At 39.5% G+C, this 19,869-nt stretch overlaps 1 protein-coding gene across 5 annotated transcripts in view; it reads right to left on the bottom strand.

Annotated features, from left to right (window-relative positions):
- CACNA2D1 (calcium voltage-gated channel auxiliary subunit alpha2delta 1) overlaps window positions 1-19,869 on the bottom strand; it is a 669,683-nt gene that overhangs the window by 38,010 nt on the left and 611,804 nt on the right. For 3 of the 5 annotated variants that reach the window (XM_059725817.1, XM_059725820.1, XM_059725818.1), the window contains 6 exons: window positions 17,679-17,735; window positions 16,855-16,926; window positions 8,173-8,234; window positions 5,711-5,787; window positions 3,691-3,751; window positions 1,514-1,611 (listed from right to left, as the gene is read on the bottom strand). In XM_059725817.1, coding sequence (XP_059581800.1) covers window positions 1,514-1,611; window positions 3,691-3,751; window positions 5,711-5,787; window positions 8,173-8,234; window positions 16,855-16,926; window positions 17,679-17,735 — 427 coding nt within the window. Of the gene's footprint in view, window positions 1-1,513; window positions 1,612-3,690; window positions 3,752-5,710; window positions 5,788-8,172; window positions 8,235-16,854; window positions 16,927-17,678; window positions 17,751-19,869 lie in introns of all 5 variants that reach the window. The other 2 variants (XM_059725819.1, XM_019487529.2) reach the window with 1 other exon arrangement.

The following is a 19,869-nucleotide window of genomic DNA, read 5'->3' as shown; positions in this document are numbered from 1 at the left end:
AGAAGTTCAATAAACCGACTTAATCTAAATCAGTTAAGTCTCATTCTACATCCATCCAGCATCCCAACATGCTCTCTGGGCTGGGCATGGCTCTCTGCTCCACAGAAGAGCTGGCCCCACCCCTCTACTCCCTGGCTGCAGCTCAGGCAGAGACTTGCAGGCTGTTCCCCACCATGCCCCTCACCACTCCGTGTGGTAAATCCCCACTTCCCCTCTGCCTTGCTGAGAGGTGTCTGTGTATTAGCTAGCAGACCACATGCTGGCTCCAGTCCGTTCTGTGACAAAGGCACAATCAACAGGTAGCTAGTAATGTCCATCTGTTGTTTTCCTAATGGGATGATAAACACTGAGTTAGGGGTGGTAAACACTGTCATGAAGTCTCTGCTGGGCTAAGCAGATTATCCTGCCAGGGCCTGGCCACACCTTTGCCTCCCCACCCTCCCACCTCTGCTCAGCACTGTGAAATGAGGGACGGCTGCTCTAGCACCCCCTGGCTTCTAGCCTGAGCCACTGCAGGCATGTGCCTGCATTTCTGGAATGAAAAGGAAATGTCTATCCATAGTTTGGACTGTCCAAACCAGTCCAAGCTTTGCAGGTTAGATTAACCTGCAAAGATTGAATCAATTCAGGCTCAGGCTTTTTGAATGTCTGTCCCAAATGTTACAGATTTGAACTGGTTTCCAATCACTTATGCCAATTTATATGTAATTTCTATTCCTAGCCTCAAGCAGGGGTGAACAGATAACATAGTTCCCTACACACCTATGTAATTTACTCGCATCCAGCAATTTTTTACAAAAGAAAAATCAGGGAAGTACATCAGTACAGCAGTGAAAATTACACAAATGTAGGTGTCATCTCTTTGTTTCCATCCTTGCATATCTATTTGGCCAATGCAAATAAGCTATTTCTGTTTCCCTTATCCCTAGTGACTAAGTACTGTAAGAATGCCTACTGAAAGCAGCTAACTTCTCTTTTTGCTCTGAATTCCAAGGTGATTTACATTGGTGGAGAAAACTTTTAAATTATACTGGTGTAAATGTGTTTTTTGTTCAGGCCCTAAAAGACAAGGAAAACAATCTTTAAAATCTGCCCATGTCACCTTATTGCCTAATATGTTCAATAATAATGAAAAAAAAAAGGGAACTACAAACAGTGTGGGAGGATAGACAGTACTGACTGACTTTGGTTACTGCTAGAAAATCATCCACTGCAATAGAGAGGAAGGGAAGCCAGAAATTACCAAATTAGTTTTATGATTTTTACTATATACTATTCAGGTAGATCATTTTAGATAAGGCTGGAAATATGCCCCCAGTGTTCTGGTCTCTGGCTTGGACCTAAAGTAAAGTTCATAGAGAAGTTCATTCCTGTTATTCATATAAATTCCATTAAGCAAATTAATACAGAGTAAAACCACTCCCTCCCAATAAACAAGCAAACAAACAAAGAAAAAAAGTCCACAGACATTTTCCTTTGCTACAAGTTTTGGTGACTGGAATAGAATACTTACATGAAGGGCTGGTTGGGGTATTTTGATCCATAAACTCCGTGAAATTTAAAAGAAATTCAGTGTTGTTTTCTGATACTTTTACATCATTACAATATTCTCTGTAAAACAACAAACATTCATGTTAGATGTGTATCATATGCTACTGGGACAGGTAAACATGACATACATTTGAGGGGTCAGGTAGCACTTTATAAGCCCTTAGATCTGAGCTAGTGCATTGTAATGGAGCGTACAACAAGATTCTGTAAAAATCAGCAGAAAGAAGGCAGTGCCTTAAATGAACAAAATAAAACCAAAGGATCAAAAAACAGTAAAGTTGATCTTTTGCCAAAAGAAAAAAAATACGTAAAAGGATACTGGAAGCCTTATGGTTGTAGTTTAACATGGTATCTTCAGACAATGGTTTCCTAAGAAAAGATGTTTCTTGAGGCTGTTTTAATAGTGCATGAATTACATATGCACACTCACACTCTTTTAACTTTGACACACACACACTCTCAAAATATGCATAGGTAAACTATTTTCATTTATGCCAGAGCTGCCCAACTGGCAGCTCATGTACCCCTGCAGCTGCCTCTTGTACTGCCATGCAGTGAGGCAGGGTGTGGGGGGCATCTGTTCACTCTTGGCACTGGCATTGCCTATGTACAGGGAGGGGAGGGCAAAGGAGGACACATGCTGCTCCCTCTAGTCCATGTGGTAGGGGGAGCTGTGCACAGCCAGCACTATCCACGAGGATGGGGAAAGATTACAGTGGGCTCACCCATGCAGTGTGCAGCCTAGGATGATGCACACCACCACCGCATATGGCCCCTGGCTACACTGAGGCCAGAGCGCCCTGATTTATACAAATCTTGTATGACCACATATCTCACGTGATACACCCAAAAATCACTATGCCATGGTCCAGAAAGGACCTAATCAGAATTTAGAGCCCAACACTGAAGTCCACTCTGCAGAAAGACCCATACAAATTCTGGCCCACAGATTATGTGCAGAATCAGGGACTGATACAAATGATCAGTTCAATAATTCAACCAATTTTCAGTACATTAAGCCCTTCAGGAAGATGAAATGCCCTTATAACTACAAGGGTTTCTGAGCTTGGGGTGAAAGTAAATAAACAAGCAGAAAAAAAACCTGACCTCTAATTTGTTTTAATTAGACTATAATACAGTATGCAATAATATAATTTAATAAACATTTGTATCTCATTAGTTATATTCCAATTACAATGATTCAGACGTACGATTTTTGTTTGATTTTTATTTATTTCATCTCAGTTCAGTTATTTAAAAAAAAGTCAAACAAAATCCTTATTTCTGAATCATTTTAATCAGAATATAACTTGAGGATACAAATACTTATCAAATAAACTAGTTTGAATCATTCTAGACTGACCATGTGTATAGGGTTTCTGCATTATTTATCTACCATCAGTATTATTTTAAATACTCACACTAGACTCAGTCTTTACATAGTAGCATTTATGTCTTTGTGTTCTGGTTGCAAAAATGCCAAGGCCCAGGAGTGCATATGCCCATAAGAAAACCCAGGGAAGTAATCCAATTACAAAAAGTAATGTACTGACACTCCACTGATGTAACAGAATTGCACCCCCCAAAAATCCCTCACATAAAAAATCATTCTTCATCCTTATATTTCAAAGGTTTTACACAATACAGAAATACTACAAAAACCATTTCCAAGAGAGGAAACTAAGGCATGGAATGGTAAAGTCATTTGCCAAAAATTAATTGAGATTGACGTGGATTAAAACCCAAGTTTCCTCAGTCCCATCTGCAAACTGCATACTCTGGCTCACTGCCTACCCCCAATTAATACATTAATGAATAATGAATATAAGTCTTGGATAAAGTTTCTGTGTTATTTTATTCATTTCTCCAAATATTGCAACACTGAAAAACAGAGTACAGCTCCATATTATAAATTACAAAACAAAGTAGACTGCAAAGATGTTTTCATATTCTACTAAGAAAAAGATATCTGACCTTGCAAAACATGTTTAGTCATTGTGCTTTTTACTAAACATTTTTCCAAGCACATTTCTTGTGCAAAATTAATTTTGCAGGCTATGTTTCATAAGTGTCACTAACCTGATCAAGACTTCTTATTTACTGCTGTGTATAATACTTAGAACTGGGAAATTGACCAACCTTGGTGCAATAAAGGTATAGCCGGCTTTATCAAAGTGATCGAGCTTCAGAGTTTCTAAATCTACAAAGATGAAGATGAATGTCAGATAAATAAATTGGGCTTTGTCCTACTATGTCCCCAGGCTTGCCTTTTATTCTTTACTTGCAAAATTACACAATAACTTCTTCATGCATCTAGGAATTTTAAAAATGGGGATCTCTACAAAACAGTTTTCTAAAGAACAGTTTCTGACTAACCCACTCTGCTAGCCACCAGAATTTCACCTTGCACAAAGAAATTACCTAATTACTATATAACAATGCACCCAGCTATAATAAGATAACTGAAGTAAGTTAAGTCTGAGCTGTTTCATTAGCACGACAATGTGAAAATATATGGGACATTTTCATTAGCATTATACTGCGATAACTAGACATTTTTGGAACATGGAGCATTTTAGCCTATCAAAGAAAAAACATGTATTTCTAATACATTCAATATAATTTAAAAGCATTATTTTATATAAAAAAGTTCATCATGAATCAAAAGGTGACAGGATCAGACAAACAAGGATTAGAGATTGGCAACAAATTAAAATGTGCATGAAAACAACAGCATTTTATAGATTTTTTTTTTCCTCTCTATTGCTATAGTACCCAATGATCATGGGAGAAATCCAGAGATGAGGAATACAAAGGAGAATGTCCAGTAGGAATGGAAACATAAATGGAAAATACCAACTGCAGTAAACAGAAGGAAATTGAGCAACAAGAATATACTTGCCCTTTTTGACTGTGAAAATCCATCAGAAAGAGAAAGCAGGGAAACAGAAAAAAACAGGGTAAAGCAAAAGGGGTCACAAACCAATATTTTATTCAACCAGCCCCTTGAATAAAAATATTGTGCAAAGATAGATCAAAGGTTCAATATATGTACAGTTGTAGTCTGGAAAAAAGACAAACATCTTTGAAGACTGGAGTGTATGTCCTTATCAATTATTTCTATAGTACCTTCTATATACTGTGGCTATTTCAAGGGTCTGTTTTAGGGTGCACTGTTGAAGGTACAACACAAACAGATCCACTGTGCACAAACAGAATATTTTTTTCTCCCATTGAAATTTTAATGACTAGTCCCTATTTGATAAAGTTATAAAATTAATCAGCCCAAATTACTGGTTGTTAAAAGCATATTATATCTCCTACCCATCATGTGATCATTGAAAACTTTCTTTTTCACTGATAAGGAAGTTTAATTTGAGCTAATAGATGCTTTGACCGAAAAGTAGACTTGCAAAAAGTGTGGAAAAGTTTATATCCTAATGTTTTCCTCAGTTAAGTTTTTAACTATGTATGTTTCTAAATATAGATGAAACTGTTTCAGTTTGGATTAATTCTTGAATATAGGTTATACTTTGTTCACTAACTACAGTCAAACTAAACAAAGAAAATAATAATTAAAAAAAATACTTTATAGCTAGAAATACTTCAGAGATACTATTTTTAATTATTTCCCCTGCGTCTTGAAAGGGCTTGAAATTAGTGTAATCCACACTGGTCTGAACATTTATTGAAAGTAGCTAGAAAGTTCAATATAAACACATCTCCAAACAAAAACTAAACCATTTTAATCATTATTCTAGCTATATGCACAGTTTACTATAAACAGCACTGCAATTACTGCATAATATGAAAAGCAGCTTGCTACCATAGCCTGTAAATTAATATTTTGGAGGTTGACTATTTAAATGTCAGCTAGCAGACCCTTAAAATGACAGCAACAGAGGATACACAAAGCAATGATTCAATAGGTACATAGCAAGGGGTAAAGGGTTGTCAGTGAAACTGGGGTACCTGCACATATTCTAGCTGCGTAGAATATTTCTTGTACCTTCGATGTTTACAATGGGTTAGAATCATTGCTGCAGATTTCTGGGTACATCATGATAACATATTTTATGAATTTCAAATGTTATGTTGTTAAAAAAGCCTGAGTCTCAATCATAGCAGTCAGAAGCCAAAGAACCTCCACAGTACTTACATCTGGCCTGAGTTATTGATTCTTCTATTTTGGCTTTAATATAGTAAAAGCTGTACGATGGTAATACCAAGGCCAAACTGTAACAGAAATAAGACAAGCATAAAGAAAGAAACAAAGACACATTTAGCTCAGTGGGGAATCTCTGTAAGATTTGTTGCGGTTTCCTCAAATCAGCTTTAATGTGTCTTTGAAAATGAACACGTTAGGGGTGACAATTATCATGAAAGGAGATGGTTACATTACTACGTGCAATCCCCCATCTACCACATGTACTGGTAGGCACCCACAGGGTTTGGAAATAAAGTAAATCCAATAAGAACAATGGGGAGGCGTGGGGGAGGGGACTTCAGCACCCATTTTGAAATTCATAGAAAACTCACTTTTTATGGGTGTCTTTACAGCAAGTCAGACTTAGAGAACAGCAGAAGAACCACAGACAACATTAAACTGCTATGATAACAGCATAAGATGACGGATTCCCCTTTCAATAACAAGACAGCTACTGGTATTTACTACATAAATGTCAAACTCTATAGTACTTAAACTAGGGTATCTCCAAAAGAGAGAATACCATCTATAGTAGCCACTAAACAAATAAAATCCTTTGATTTTATATATATATATATATATATATATATATATATATATATATATATATTGTTTTAACATATACTTTTCCAATATATAGCCACTTGACTTCTTGTCAATTTTTCTTTACAAATCTTTCTGCCTTTTTATTTTTACCTCTAAAAAAATCATGACGTGTATGTGAATATAGTTTCAAACTGATGTGAAGTACAGATCCCCAGCAGAGAGAGATCTTCCCCATGCCACAGTCTTAAGGGTTGCATTCCATTTTCATTAACATAAAAATACATTTTACTGGTGGCTTCTTATGATGGCTGCAGAAATTAACATTAAAACAAGTTGTACCTTTGGGCCCAAGCATGATGACCTTTAACGATGCATTTGCCATTTAAACAGCATGTAAATAAGATCGCTGATTATTTAGAGACAGCCTTCCACCAATTCCCCTCCAGGGAAATTAGGAGAGGTTTACCTGTCATTAACAGTTATTGCAAAGAGAAACTACTAATTAAAACCTATAATTTTATAGGTTTAATGGGCTTACTGCAATGTGACCCCAGGAGATTAACTGCTGTCTCTCGGCCTAAGGAGTTAGTTAATCAAATGTCTTTTTGTACCAATTGTTAGATGGTATTTTCCATCATATAATACTATTTTTTCCAACCAAATAAAAAAATCGGTGCAACTCAATAGAAAAATGACATTCGGAATTTAACATAATTAGGTAGCTCCTTGCATTCATTTGCTACCACTAGTTTTACTTACTTATGTCTGTGAGAGGGTAGATTTGGACAGCAGGAATATTATTAAATCTATTTTCCATGCAAACAAAATTCAACTTGACTGAGGCCAGTAGCACCTACTAGGCTAAGTATAGAGAGTCAAAAAACCTGTATTATATTATAATCCAATATTATATAACGTATATATGCATACGTACATGCATACACACACCTATATATGATGTTTAAACATCCTTTCTTCTTTCATTTGCACTTTTTATCCACCTGAAATAAAACATTACGGGAGGCTATGCTTTGAAACATGTACACGGTCCAAACCACCCTAGTTTGGATTCTCAGGAACTCATGGAAGCTGGGCTTAATGCTGGTAATATTAAAAAAGCTACACAGTTTTCAAATGAAATATGTTGCATTTTCTTGGATAAAACAAAATCAGATTATATGGGGAAAGGGCTGCCAAGATGTTACATCTTTTCCAATATCACAAGGATGTTACAGAGGCTGAAATCATGCACACTGCAGCAACTGTGTTAGAGTTTTCCATGATGTATATCATTTTGTGCTGCTGTCTCCTATGATTTTATATACACATAACAATTTCATTGATATTTCATGTTTTTATACAACATTGTAAGAGCACATTTCAGGGAGCTAACATGACAGTTCTTGCCCTCGAGATCTTACAAATCTAGGTTAGATATAAAATGATGCAAGAAATGATGAATGTGAGAGTAAGAAGAAGAATTACCCAAAGTTAATTTCCAATGTAACCTGTTTGGAAAGGCTTCTAATGTTCCCTTTTTAATTAGTAAATAAAAAATATACTTAAAAACAGCCTGATCCTGCATGTTTTTCTTTGGGAAAGCATGTGTGGCTGGCAATGGTGGCTTCTTATTGAAATGGAAAGAAAAACTGGGGGAGGAAGGAAGGAAGGGGTATCATAGCCCAGTAAAAATCCCCTCTAGTCATCATCTAAAGAAAGATGCATAATATTCATATACACCATGTCTACACCAATTCAGGGAAATCTGGTTTCTAGCCTTCTATGTGCTTGGTTAGATAAAAATAGAATTAATCAAAATAATCATATGTAATTCAATAACAAAAGTAACTACGCAAACATCTGATTACCTGTAATCAGTGCTATTCACAGGAGTCCATGTATAGGTTCGATTTCCTTTGTCAATATATCTCTGGAAAGCAACATGTATAACATTAGCATTGCCCTTAAAGCTCAGTAAATACCTTCTTCAGTGCATTACTGAAGATGAAGTAGTGTAAAATTCAGTATCTATCTACTGTATTACCTTCTGTCTTTTAACTAATTACCACCAATAGTAGATTATTTACAGTTTTCACTAAAACAATACAATAAGCATTACTACTACTCATGAAAATGTGACCTTCCTTGCAATTACTTGTTTTCAGCAACATAGTTATCTGCATCGTTTAAATCTGATTGTAAACAATTTTAGAAGTGTCAAGCACTTTGAAGCCTTGTGTCTGGCATAGCCATTTCTACTTTGTGCCTCTTTGACAAGTCAATTTTTTTTTTGTTTTCATAGATTTCATAGATATTAAGGCTGGAAGGGACCTCAGAAGATCGAATCCAGCCCTCTGCCCCAGAGGCAGGAAGTCAGCTAGGGTCAAAGGGTCCCAGCAAGATAAGTGTCCAAACATTTCTTAAAAGAGTCTAGGGTAGGTGCTTGCACCACCTCTGGCAGCAGTCTATTCCAGGCCTTGGTGGCTCGGAAAGTAAAGAAGATTTCCTTATGTCCAGCCTAAAATGGTCTTGGAGGAGTTTGTGACCATTGGACCTTGTCATCCCATGGGGTGCTTTTTGGTGAACAGGCGTTCCTCCAGATCCTGATGTACACCCCACATATACTTACAGGCTGCCACCAGGTCACCCCTAAGCCTGCACTTCTCCAGGCTGAGGAGTCCCATGGCTCGCAGCCTCTTCATAAGGCCTGTTCTGTTGCCCTCTGATCATGGGTGTGGCTCTCCTCTAGACTCTTTCAAGCTTCTCCACATCCTTCTTGAATTGTGGAGCCCAGAACTGGGTGCAGTACTCCAGCTGTGGCCTCACCAAGGCCAAGTACATTGGAAGGATGACATCCTGAGATTTGCTTGAGAAGCATCTATTGATGCAAGCCACAGTTTTGTTTGCTTTACCAGCTGCAACATCACACTGGTGGCTCATGTTCATCTTGTGGTTAATCATGACCCCAAGTCCCTTTTGGTGTGGTACTAGCGAGCATAGCAATGTCGAGTCTGTAAGTGTGCTGTGTCTGCTCTTCCGCCATGTCCTCCTTGCCTTGGAGTCTCTCAGGACAGTCCCCGGAGGTAAGAAAAAAATGTGGGGGGAAGAAGAATTTAACAGAAGAATGAGAGGTAGGGCTGTGGCACATCCCCACTCACTGGTTCGATGCCATTGGCCCCACCAGTCTCCTGGCTCCTCTCTTCTGTTGTGGATCCCTCTTGTGGGTCCAACTCTGAGTTCCTCAGTGTCCGCTGGCACCGCTTGTGCCCGCCGTGGGAAGCACCCTCACCATCTGCTCCCCATGGTGCTTCCTGCATGGTTTCCGTGATGCCATCTTTTATTCCGTCTGGGTGGCATCCAGGGATGATGTCACCTGCCCATGCCGGCATCAACCAGAAACAGACGCAGCTCATGAACTGCACTGGTGCTTCATGCTGGCACAGCTTGTTCATCTCTCCCCAGCCTGGAACAGGTAAGTGTGCCCTGACTTCAGGGCTTTTCCTGCAGGGACGGGCTGCCCCCACCCTGAATCCTGCTGTGGGAGGAGTCTTTCGTTCCCCAGCAACTGTCCCCCTGGGACAATCAGCCTGGATTACCAGCCGATCCTTGGGTGTGGATGCTCTACGTCAAAGTTCGTTGTCATCGACAACAGACCGGGTGCAGTTCGCCTCTGACACCAGCATCCACATCATTAATAAGTACGTTAAAGAGCACACGTCCAAAGACGGAGCCATGCAGGACCCCACTGATCATGGAGCTCCGTGATGATTCACTTCCGTCGACTACTACTCTCTGGGTCCGACCTCAGAGCCAATTCCCCAGCCATACATTGATACATTGTGATGTAGCTGAGGCCGTGGTTGGCCTATTTTTCCATGAGGAGATCATGGTACACCGGATCAAAGGCTTTTTTAAAGTCCAGATATATAACGTCAATCTTTTCTCCCTTGTCCATGTGATATGTCACCTGGTCATAGAAGGAGATGAGATTGGTCAGGCAAGACCTAACTGCAACAAACCCATGCTGGCTGTCCCTCATGATGTTGCCATCAACCAGCTTGTCTAGAATGGTCTCTTTAATAATTTTTTCCAAAAGCTTTCCAAGGATTGAGGTCAAGCTGATTGGCCTGTAGTTCCCCAGATCTACTTTCCTTCTTTCTTGAAGATAGACACCACATTGGCCTTCTTCCAATCTTCAGGTACTTCACCTGAGCGCCACGAGTTCTTGAATATCCTTGCCAGTGGCTGGGCTATGATGCCTAACAACTCCTTAAGTACTCTGGGGTGCAAGCTGTCAGGACCTGCTGATTGAAGGTGGCCAGCCTCTCAAGGTATTCCTTTACAAGATCTACACCAATGCTGGGTATAAATCCACTCTCACCCTGGCCATCTCGCATCATGTTAGGCAGGGTGGTCCCTTTGGGCTGATGGAAAAACCATGCAAAGTACCTAGGACGCAGGTTGGCTTTTTCCTGGGTGTCAGTTGTCCCATTTGGTTTAGCAGGGGTCCAATGTTACCTTGATTTTCTTCTGACTCCTCACATATCTGAAAAAGGATTTTTTATTATCCTTGATATGTGTAGCCAGTTGGAGTTTGGTTGCAGCCTTGGCTTTCCTGGTTCGCTCCCTACAGGTACAGACCAGTGCGGACTACTCCTCCTTCGTGGTGATTCCTGTCTTCCATCCATTATAAGCCTCTTTTTTTAGACATAGGAGATCCATAAGTTTCCTGCTGAGCCCAGGGGGTTGCTGTGCCCTTTTGCTACCTTTCCTCCGAGATGGGATGCACATCCCTTGTGCTTTCAGGATCTCTGCTTTAAGGAGCAACCACTCATCTTGGACTTCCCTCCCTGTCAAGTCATGGTCCCTTAGGGCCTCAACAACAAGCCTCTTTAGCTTATCAAAGTCAGCTTTCCTAAAGTCAAGGACTTCTGCATTGCTGACTGACTTGCTAGCTTTGCGATGGATAGTAAAAGTGATTAGCTCGTGGTCACTGTATCCCAGCTTTCCTTCAATTCTTAGGCCACCAATTAGATCATCTCATTTGGTCAGTACCAGGTCCAACTGCGCTTTACCTCTTGTTGGTCCATAGACTTCTTGAGTCAGGTAGAGCTCACCCACGCATGTGAGGAAGCTTTGTGACCATTTGGATTTGGCCAAGTGCTCTTCCCATGAGATGTCTGGGTAGTTGAAGTCTCCCATGACAACCATGCACCAAAAGCGTGCGGCCTCAGCCAGTTCCCTGGTGAATTCCTGGTCAAGTTCTTGTTCCTGATTAGGAGGTCTGTAGTAGACTCCTACCATTGCGTTCCCTGTGCCATGTTCCTCACGTATTTTAACACAGAGGGTCTCCAGTCATCCTCCGTGGGTACCAATGTCAGCTTGCAGGGATGTGTAGCTTTCCTTGACATAGAGAACTGCCCCCACCCTTTTTTTTCCCTGCACTATCTCACCTGTACAGGGCATAGCCATCTATATCTATGGCCCAGTCATAGGTGGAGTCCCACCAGGTCTCCGTTATCCCTATGAGATCGTAGTCATTCTTGTTTAGCAGGAGGACGAGTTCCTCCTGTTTGTTCCTCAAGCTCCTGGCATTGATATACAAACACATAAATGTCCCATTGTAAGCCCTAGGCTTCTTTGCACTCCTAGGAGGACACTGTTCCAGGGCTGGGGTAGGAGTGGATTTCCTTGAGTGCCCTAACCTGCTGGTTTTGCAGTAGCTGCCTAGTGGACTTGCTTTGGTGGTAGTCCACCCATCTCCCAGTGGGCTTAGTTTAAAGCCTGGGTGAGCAGGTCAGCCATTCTGGCTGAGAAGAGCTTCCTCCCCAGTGAAGTGAGGTGGAGGCTGTCTCTTCCCATCAGACCACTGCCTGTCTCACCAAAGAGTGGACTGGATCATGGAAGCCAAAGCCTTCATGATGACACCAGCGCCACACTCTTCAGTTGACTACCTCAATCTGTCTCTGTCTCCTCAGCCCATGACCTGTAACAGGGAGGATTGAGGAAAAGACCAACTGCACCCACAACCCCCTAAGCCCTGCTCCCAGAGTCCTGTAGCCACTCATGGCCCGGCCACTCATGTTATTGTGGTGATTGTGGTTTTTAAGTAAGAGAGAGACTTCTCCGCAGAGAATTTGCCCAGAGAACTTGTATATGGGGAGGAACCAGTGATAAGCAGAGAAACAGTTAAATGAAACCTTATATTAAAAAAATTATACCCAGGCATACAATATTACATATTAGTAATATTGAGACATTATCTATCTATTAACAAGCACACAAGGTCTGTGACTTTGACTGTAGAAATATTTATCCAGATGCTTCACTTTACATACAGGTAAAGTTACCATGAGTGTTTTTGTAAAGCATGGTATTAAGTTCAGTTTTTCAATTCACTAGCTTTGGGAATGAAAGATGACATGATACAGTTGGGCCTCCAGCTCCCCATACAAGACTTAATCAGTATTAATGCACCCTGCTGGACCAATTTTCCTCTGTTTTCTAACATTAAAAATTATAACTTGCATGCCAGCTGCAGAATATCTTTACAGTCAGAGAATAAGATTGATGAGGATGCCCTCAATAAAATTGACACAGCTGCTGTAACATAACTTTACTAGTAATCTTCAAATGTACTATGGTAAATGTCTACATTCTTCCAGTCCCTAAGCAAAAATAAAAGCAAAAATATTATCACGATTATGAAGGCAAGGTGTTTTGGGCTATGGTCTGACATTTATGATTTGAACAGTTCTCTTACTCCTGCTGTTACTTTTCAGTAGAGCAGGGCAGGTGTCATTTGCCATAAAGAGGATGTTTATAACAAAAAGCAGTGTTTTAAAATCTTTGTCTGAAGGCAACAAGATGGCTGAACTAACTGAGCACAGAACTCATCATAGGTGACTAGTATGGGGTGCACGGGGCAGCATGTGCCCCCCTGACAGGGCCGGTGCCTCCCCAATGGCTGATACTGATGCTGTCAGCAGGGCTGGTGCCCCCCCTGACAGCCACCGCCATTGGTGGTTGCCCCCCCAGATTCAGGAGGCACCAGTCACTCATGGAACCCATGTTTATTTATCAACTTAAATACTGTGATTTTTTACCCAGCTACACCAGAAAAGGGAAAGAAATAAAAGAAAACATCTTACATATGTATCATATTCATGCATTCATAAAAGACAGACTAAGGATGAAATGGATGTTCCCATGGAAAACTGAGTACAAGCATATATAAGAATTTCTTACTATCCTACACGGAGCTGATTCAGAGGAACCATTTGCTACTGGGTCTCTAGCTGTAATTTGGCCATAGTCAGCAGTGCTGCAGAGGCATTTTCATTTCATAGTAGTTTAAGGAACTGTAATTCATTTAATGAAATGATCTGGCTGTTTCAGTCAACTATCTAATGGCGAGGTGTTGAGGCCATAAAAGTAATTTTGTATGCCTTTGACTTTATAACAGGGGTAGGCAACCCCCACAGGTGCCAGAACATGTATGTGAAGGCATTTTGCATGGGTCAGACAGTGGGGGAGGACCCATGGCTGCCCTGCCACTACAAGCATCAGGCCTCTTGCAGCTCCCCCACAATCCAACCCTGGCACGCCAACATCTTACAAGTCGAGGTTGCAGGTGTTTTTGTTACTTTGCCCAAAAACATTGCCGACCCCTACATTTGAATGTTATAGTATATCAGCAGATAGCCACGGATTAAATGGAGACTGAAATATAACTGTTCTGTCTGTGTTCTAGAGGTGATGATTCCTTTATGCCACAGTTCTGACCTAAAGCGTCAAATAATTTGTACAGTCCATAATAATAATAATGCAATATGAGGTTAATGTCCACGGTTACTAATCAAACACCTGTAAGGTGCTTGACGCTGCTTAGAGGTTCATAAAAAAAATATAAAAATGGAATTGCTATTTAAAGCAAGAAATTAACAAAAATATTTTTAATGTTCTGATTTTTACAGAGAGACATTTCTTCAAAAATGACATTAGAGTAGACCAATTCTGTGCTTTATGCCAAGACTTCTGCATGTTGTGGTATGGAGAAGCATTAATGAAGAGGGGGGGATATTTATCATAATTATGGCTACCATAAAATATGTTTACACAATAAATTGAATTAAATTGGAATTATAAGAAACAAATGTGTAGTGCTAAATAAAAAAAAAAAAAACTGTAGAAACACTTCAGGAATAATTTATTCCTATGCAAATATCATCCTTTTGATCCAAATGTTAATGTGAAAGGTGGACTATGTGCTACTCCTACAAAATGACTGATTTAAACTCAAGGGTCTTCAAGCTTCCAAAAAAACATGGCAGGAAAAACAGATCTGTCATGCGCATTATTCTCTTTGCATCCTATTCTTTTGCTTCTCAGGATTTTCTGAAACTGTCAGCCTCATAAGAAAGCCTCACATCTGCTCATATTGAATTATTATAGATTCTTTTGTTTAAAAAAAAAAAGATGGTGCTAGGACCTCCGTGGTTATCACCACCACCATTATGGCACTTTACCAGAAAAGGAAGCATGTTCGTTTGACCTGGCTCCCCAACATCTGTATACAAAGGTGCTTCAGGAGGCTTTTAGGTGCTTTTATCTTAAACCAATTTAATCAGCTATTACAATGTTTCCCAAACTCTGACAGATTGCGCACCACCATTTTAAAATGATACACCTTAAGTACCACCAGCAATATTTTTAGTTCAACCTTAAGTACCACCAGCAAATTTTTGTCATATAAACTAATTATAATAAATCTGTTAACACTGACAGGCTAACTACTGCTGATAGATGGGGAACTGCTAAGTTATTAGATAAAGTGAAAAAAGCCCCACTGAAGCGCACAATTTATACAGACGTTGAGCAAGCCGAGTCAAACTAACACGATGCCTCTTCTGGGCATGCGTTATGCTTGGTGCAGGGGCACGCCAAGCTTAAAGTAAAGCACTGGGGTTTGGGGTTTTTTTTTCCACGTCTGGAAACAGCCAAAGTGTCCGAGTGGATCAGATTCCTACTTAAGTACAGACATAACAGTAGGTGACAATAAAACAGGCGGTACAAGGAAAGACAGAGAAGCAGGTAATTGCCTCTCAGTGATATGTACATCCTGTTGGTTCTGCTTATTATCTTATGGTTTGCATGTATTTATAAATAAAAAACCCTGGTTTCTGTACTTTTTATTTGTTGTTATCTTAATTCAGGTTGTTTATATGTAAAATTTGCACTTCTCCATCGCTGGAAGTACTAGAAGTCAAATCAGTCCTCTTCAGACTGCTCAGAGTTATAGGAGCCATAGCATCTGAAGAAGTAAGGCGTTGCCTATGCAAGATTTTGCATTTCTGAACAAGCTAGTCTCTAAGGGCTCCTATTACACATACACTGAGGCTGCTCTGATGTGCTGTAATTATAACTCGTCAGAGCAGACTTGATTAATCGAGTCTGCTGATAATTACTGCATTCCAGCAGACCCCGTCATTACGTATATCAGTGTCCTGGTCTTGAAAAATGGTGGCGGGGGCGCTTTAACTAAAGCTCGTTTGATGAGCTTTAGTTAAGTGCCCCCGCCACCATTTTTCAGCATGGGGACGCCGATACACATGACACTCCAGGAGCTTGAATTAAAACAGCTCTCAAAACTGCTCCAATTAAAGCACTGCCCCCCACAACCTTCTGCCTGACTACAGACTAACACATCTAACCACCTCTCTTTACATCTGCCTATTATGGACCTACTGGGCTTAATAATGTCTAGGGTTCATAGACATAGCACACTCTGGCCAAGTCTCCAGAGGGGGAGGTTAGCCATAGGACCTGCAAGCCCTCATTAAATTTAACAGGTTTGGGCTGTACATTTTGCAGATCTGTATTATCTACGGATTCTCTCGACTGCTGGCAAACCGCCAGCTTCAGGACAGCTTTGTAATTCTTGGAGCAATACAGTAGCTACCATTATCAGTACTGAGGATCTAACTTGTTTGGAAAACAACATTAGGACACCAAAACATGCTGTTTTGAAAATTTCCACCTAGTTTGTGGTTGTAACGGGATGATTTGTTTATCGTAAAGAATCCTAATTATGAACTGTAAATCCAAGACATTTTTCCATCTTATTTTCTTCATATCCACCCAAAATATAATTGTACAAAGCCCCACATTCCTAAACAAAATAGACTTCTGCTGTTGTTTTTATGTGAGGAAGTACGACAGCCCTTTGCTAAGGCCCTGACATGCACAGTAACACCTTACCGACAATTTTATGAATATAAAACACGAAAGAAACAGAGAAACAAAGAACTCTGGTTCTTAAGAAATGCCTGCTTTCCTGTGGCGCAAATGAGGAAAGCTGACAACTGCACTGGGGGATAGGGAATAAAAGGAAAATATTTGCACCTGAAAAATCCTGCAGCTCTCCTACAATATTAGAAACGTGGAATATTGGGTTTTAAATATAGAAAGACAGCATAAAATTATTTTCACATCATTGTTTTGCAGTCTTTTGTTGTAAAGGCAAAATAGATTCTGTATTCTGATCTCACCTCATCTTGAGACTTGACCAGTGTCGTAAACACCCGTTCCCCACTTTCGCCATCTATCATTTTTTTCCGAATCTAGAAACAAGGAAAATAAGATGGTAAAATAAAAGCTAAAAATTATATACAATATGAAGAATGTTTTCCACAATCCATTCTTACAAACAATGCTATCATTATAGCATATTAGGAGAAAAATTGCCCAGACAAACCTATTTGTTACGAGTCTATATCTTACTTGAAAACAAATGGAACCAACTCATGTAATTCATACTAACATAAGCGGTTATTTTGACACTAATGAGCCCATGAAGGTAAGCACTGCTGGTATAAGGAAAGGCTGCGCGTGACTGGGTTCACTAGACATAGGTATCAATCATTGCAATATACAGAATGTGTTTGCCCATGAGACAGCCTAGAACATGTATTTTTTCACTGATTAAAGATGTAAAAAATCTTGTTCTTACAGTATTTTTACAGTGTATTGTTTAAAGAATTCAATGTTGGTGTTGGAAATTCTATAGAAAGATTCATGGAGAATCTTAACACTAAATTGAAAATTGTAGCATCATTCAAAGCAACAGGGTTATTAAACTTAGCCACCTGTGTTCCAAAGAAAAAGCAGATTCTTAAAAGCATATTCAGAAATGTCATTAAAATACGCCTCTCATACAAAAATGTCACATTTTTCTAAACAATTGAAAACTATCATGAAGTCTGCTTTTTAAAGAACTACAGCTTTAGCAAATGGTAGGAATCAAATGCATCTCAGCTATTACAGAGACCAGCAAAGAATCTGTATCTCATGACAGGCTGCTAGTGTACCTCACCTCAACTTTAATATCATTTTCCAGCTCAGCATCAAGAAAATCCAGTGTCACAGGCTCCTGGGATTTAGGATTCTGAAGCAGAAGACATTAAACAATCAAATAATAAACATTTTTTCATTGTAATGTTATGAATAGGTTGCTGGAAACTATTCAAATATTTACTCAGACCACATTAAACTGTTTAAAAAAGGATTACTTACCCTTCTATCTTTAATAACTTAGAGCAGAATGAATTACTAGTGGTACTTTGTAACTGAAAATTAACTTAAAAAAATCAAGAAATAATTGGGCAAGTGATAACTGGGTTAACAATCTGTCGCACACAAGGCTGATGGCTAGATGATGCTTCCTCTATCGCTATGCCACAAATTGTAAGCATGATAGTAAAAATTGTAGATGAAATGCTAGAAAAGGAGTCTCTCATTATGGTTCTTGTCACCAAGAAAGGAGGGGAGGAAGGTGGTTAGAAAGTTTCCCAGATGACTAATAATATGCAAGAGCTGCATCTGTAACAAAGTGAAAGCAGACTCCAGACTTACTACTATGGGCACTGAAGGGATTGGGGTTTGCGATGCAAAGGGAGAGATCAGATAAATGTAACCTCTGATGGAAACATGTTCCAGGGCCACTTAGTGGATTCTTTAGTGAAAAGTCCGATACCATTTGCACTATATGAAGCTCGAACTTAAGGTCCTTATACCATACCAATTTTAATCATGGAACTAATCTCAGTTAGTTCAGTGTGCTTAAATATATTGCTAAATCAAGATTCTCTACCAGTCAATATCTAAAATCTTTTGAATCCTGCAGGAATTGCCTTTCATAAGTAGCAGGGTGTAAGTGTCCTTTAGAATTAATGGTCAGTTTTCTACATCAACTGCACAATGTAAATTTTCAACAGGACTTTTCTTATCCACAGCTGATGTAACAGAATAGCTAAAGATAGTCAAATGTGCAAGATGTGTTCTGAAAGAATCCATTGCCCTGCTCTCAGTGTGCTTCATATATGTATTTTATAGCTCATACAAGGGACTTTAAGTACAGTTCAAGATACTCTTTACTTCCCCTGTGCCCTGCATTGTTCCCTGGTGGTTGGTCTATTGTATGGCTATGTGTGGATCACTGGATAGGATTGATTTTATTCATATATATTTAATTATACTTTTGTGTCAAGCATTTTATCATTTGTTAGGAACCTGTAGACTATAATTAATGTACCCTATAATTAAATAATAATAATCATTATTATAGTGGCAGGGGCACTTGTTCAGCTAAGATCTATGCAGCCATAAAGGATCAGTGATTTTGAAAATAAATGTCATATGATGATAGAATTAGTACTGAAACCATATAGGAACAATTACATGCTCAAAGATGAAATGGAAAAGATCAGTTACCTTTTGCATCTCTGTTTTCTTAATTCATGCTCCAGTCCTACACAAGTCTTACCAAAAGCAATGGGATTGCTTTATTTTATGTATTTAAATGGCTTTAAGTACTTACATATTAAAGTATGAATACCTCAATCTTTAATGTGGTTCTCCTTGCAACATCAATGAGAAATCAGTAAATCAAGTCCTATTTTCTCCATGTTATTAAACCAAAGAGACCATTTATTTATTTATTTGGTGTATATGCCACCCCAAAGAAGACTTAAGGTAGCTTACAATAAAAGACAACATTTCTTATAAAATACAGATGGCATGATAAAATAAGTAATTCATATAACAATACAAAACTCCCCAAACAATGCCCCAACTTAACCTTGCTTCCTAAATGTCTACCCCAATAAAAAAGGCCTTCCAGCCCTTGCAGAGGATGTTTAAGTTTGGGGTCTGGTGGGCCACTAGAGGAAGTTGTTCAAAGCAGAGGAATGACTTCCAAAAATGACCTCCCATGTATTTGCACCAAGTTAATTTGGCATACAGATGTTACTTGCAGGTGGTTGTTCTTGTCTGATTTTAGGGAGCAGATGGAACATAAGAGATATGCAGGTTCCAGACCATTTGGGACCTCAGAGATCAAAATCATCACTTTGAATTGTGCCTGGAAAGTTACTGGGTGCTAGTACAGACTCTGGAGCTCTGGATTAATGTGCTCCTGACCCATCCCCATCAGAATGTGAGCCTCCACATTCTGTACCTGCTACAGGCCACACAGAGCCACAGACTGAGCATATTGCAGCAGTCTA

This window comes from Alligator mississippiensis, chromosome 4, assembly GCF_030867095.1.
Source record: "Alligator mississippiensis isolate rAllMis1 chromosome 4, rAllMis1, whole genome shotgun sequence".
Lineage (NCBI taxonomy): Eukaryota > Metazoa > Chordata > Crocodylia > Alligatoridae > Alligator > Alligator mississippiensis.
Note: the sequence above shows the minus strand (reverse complement) of the source record. Positions and strands in the feature narration are given on the sequence as shown.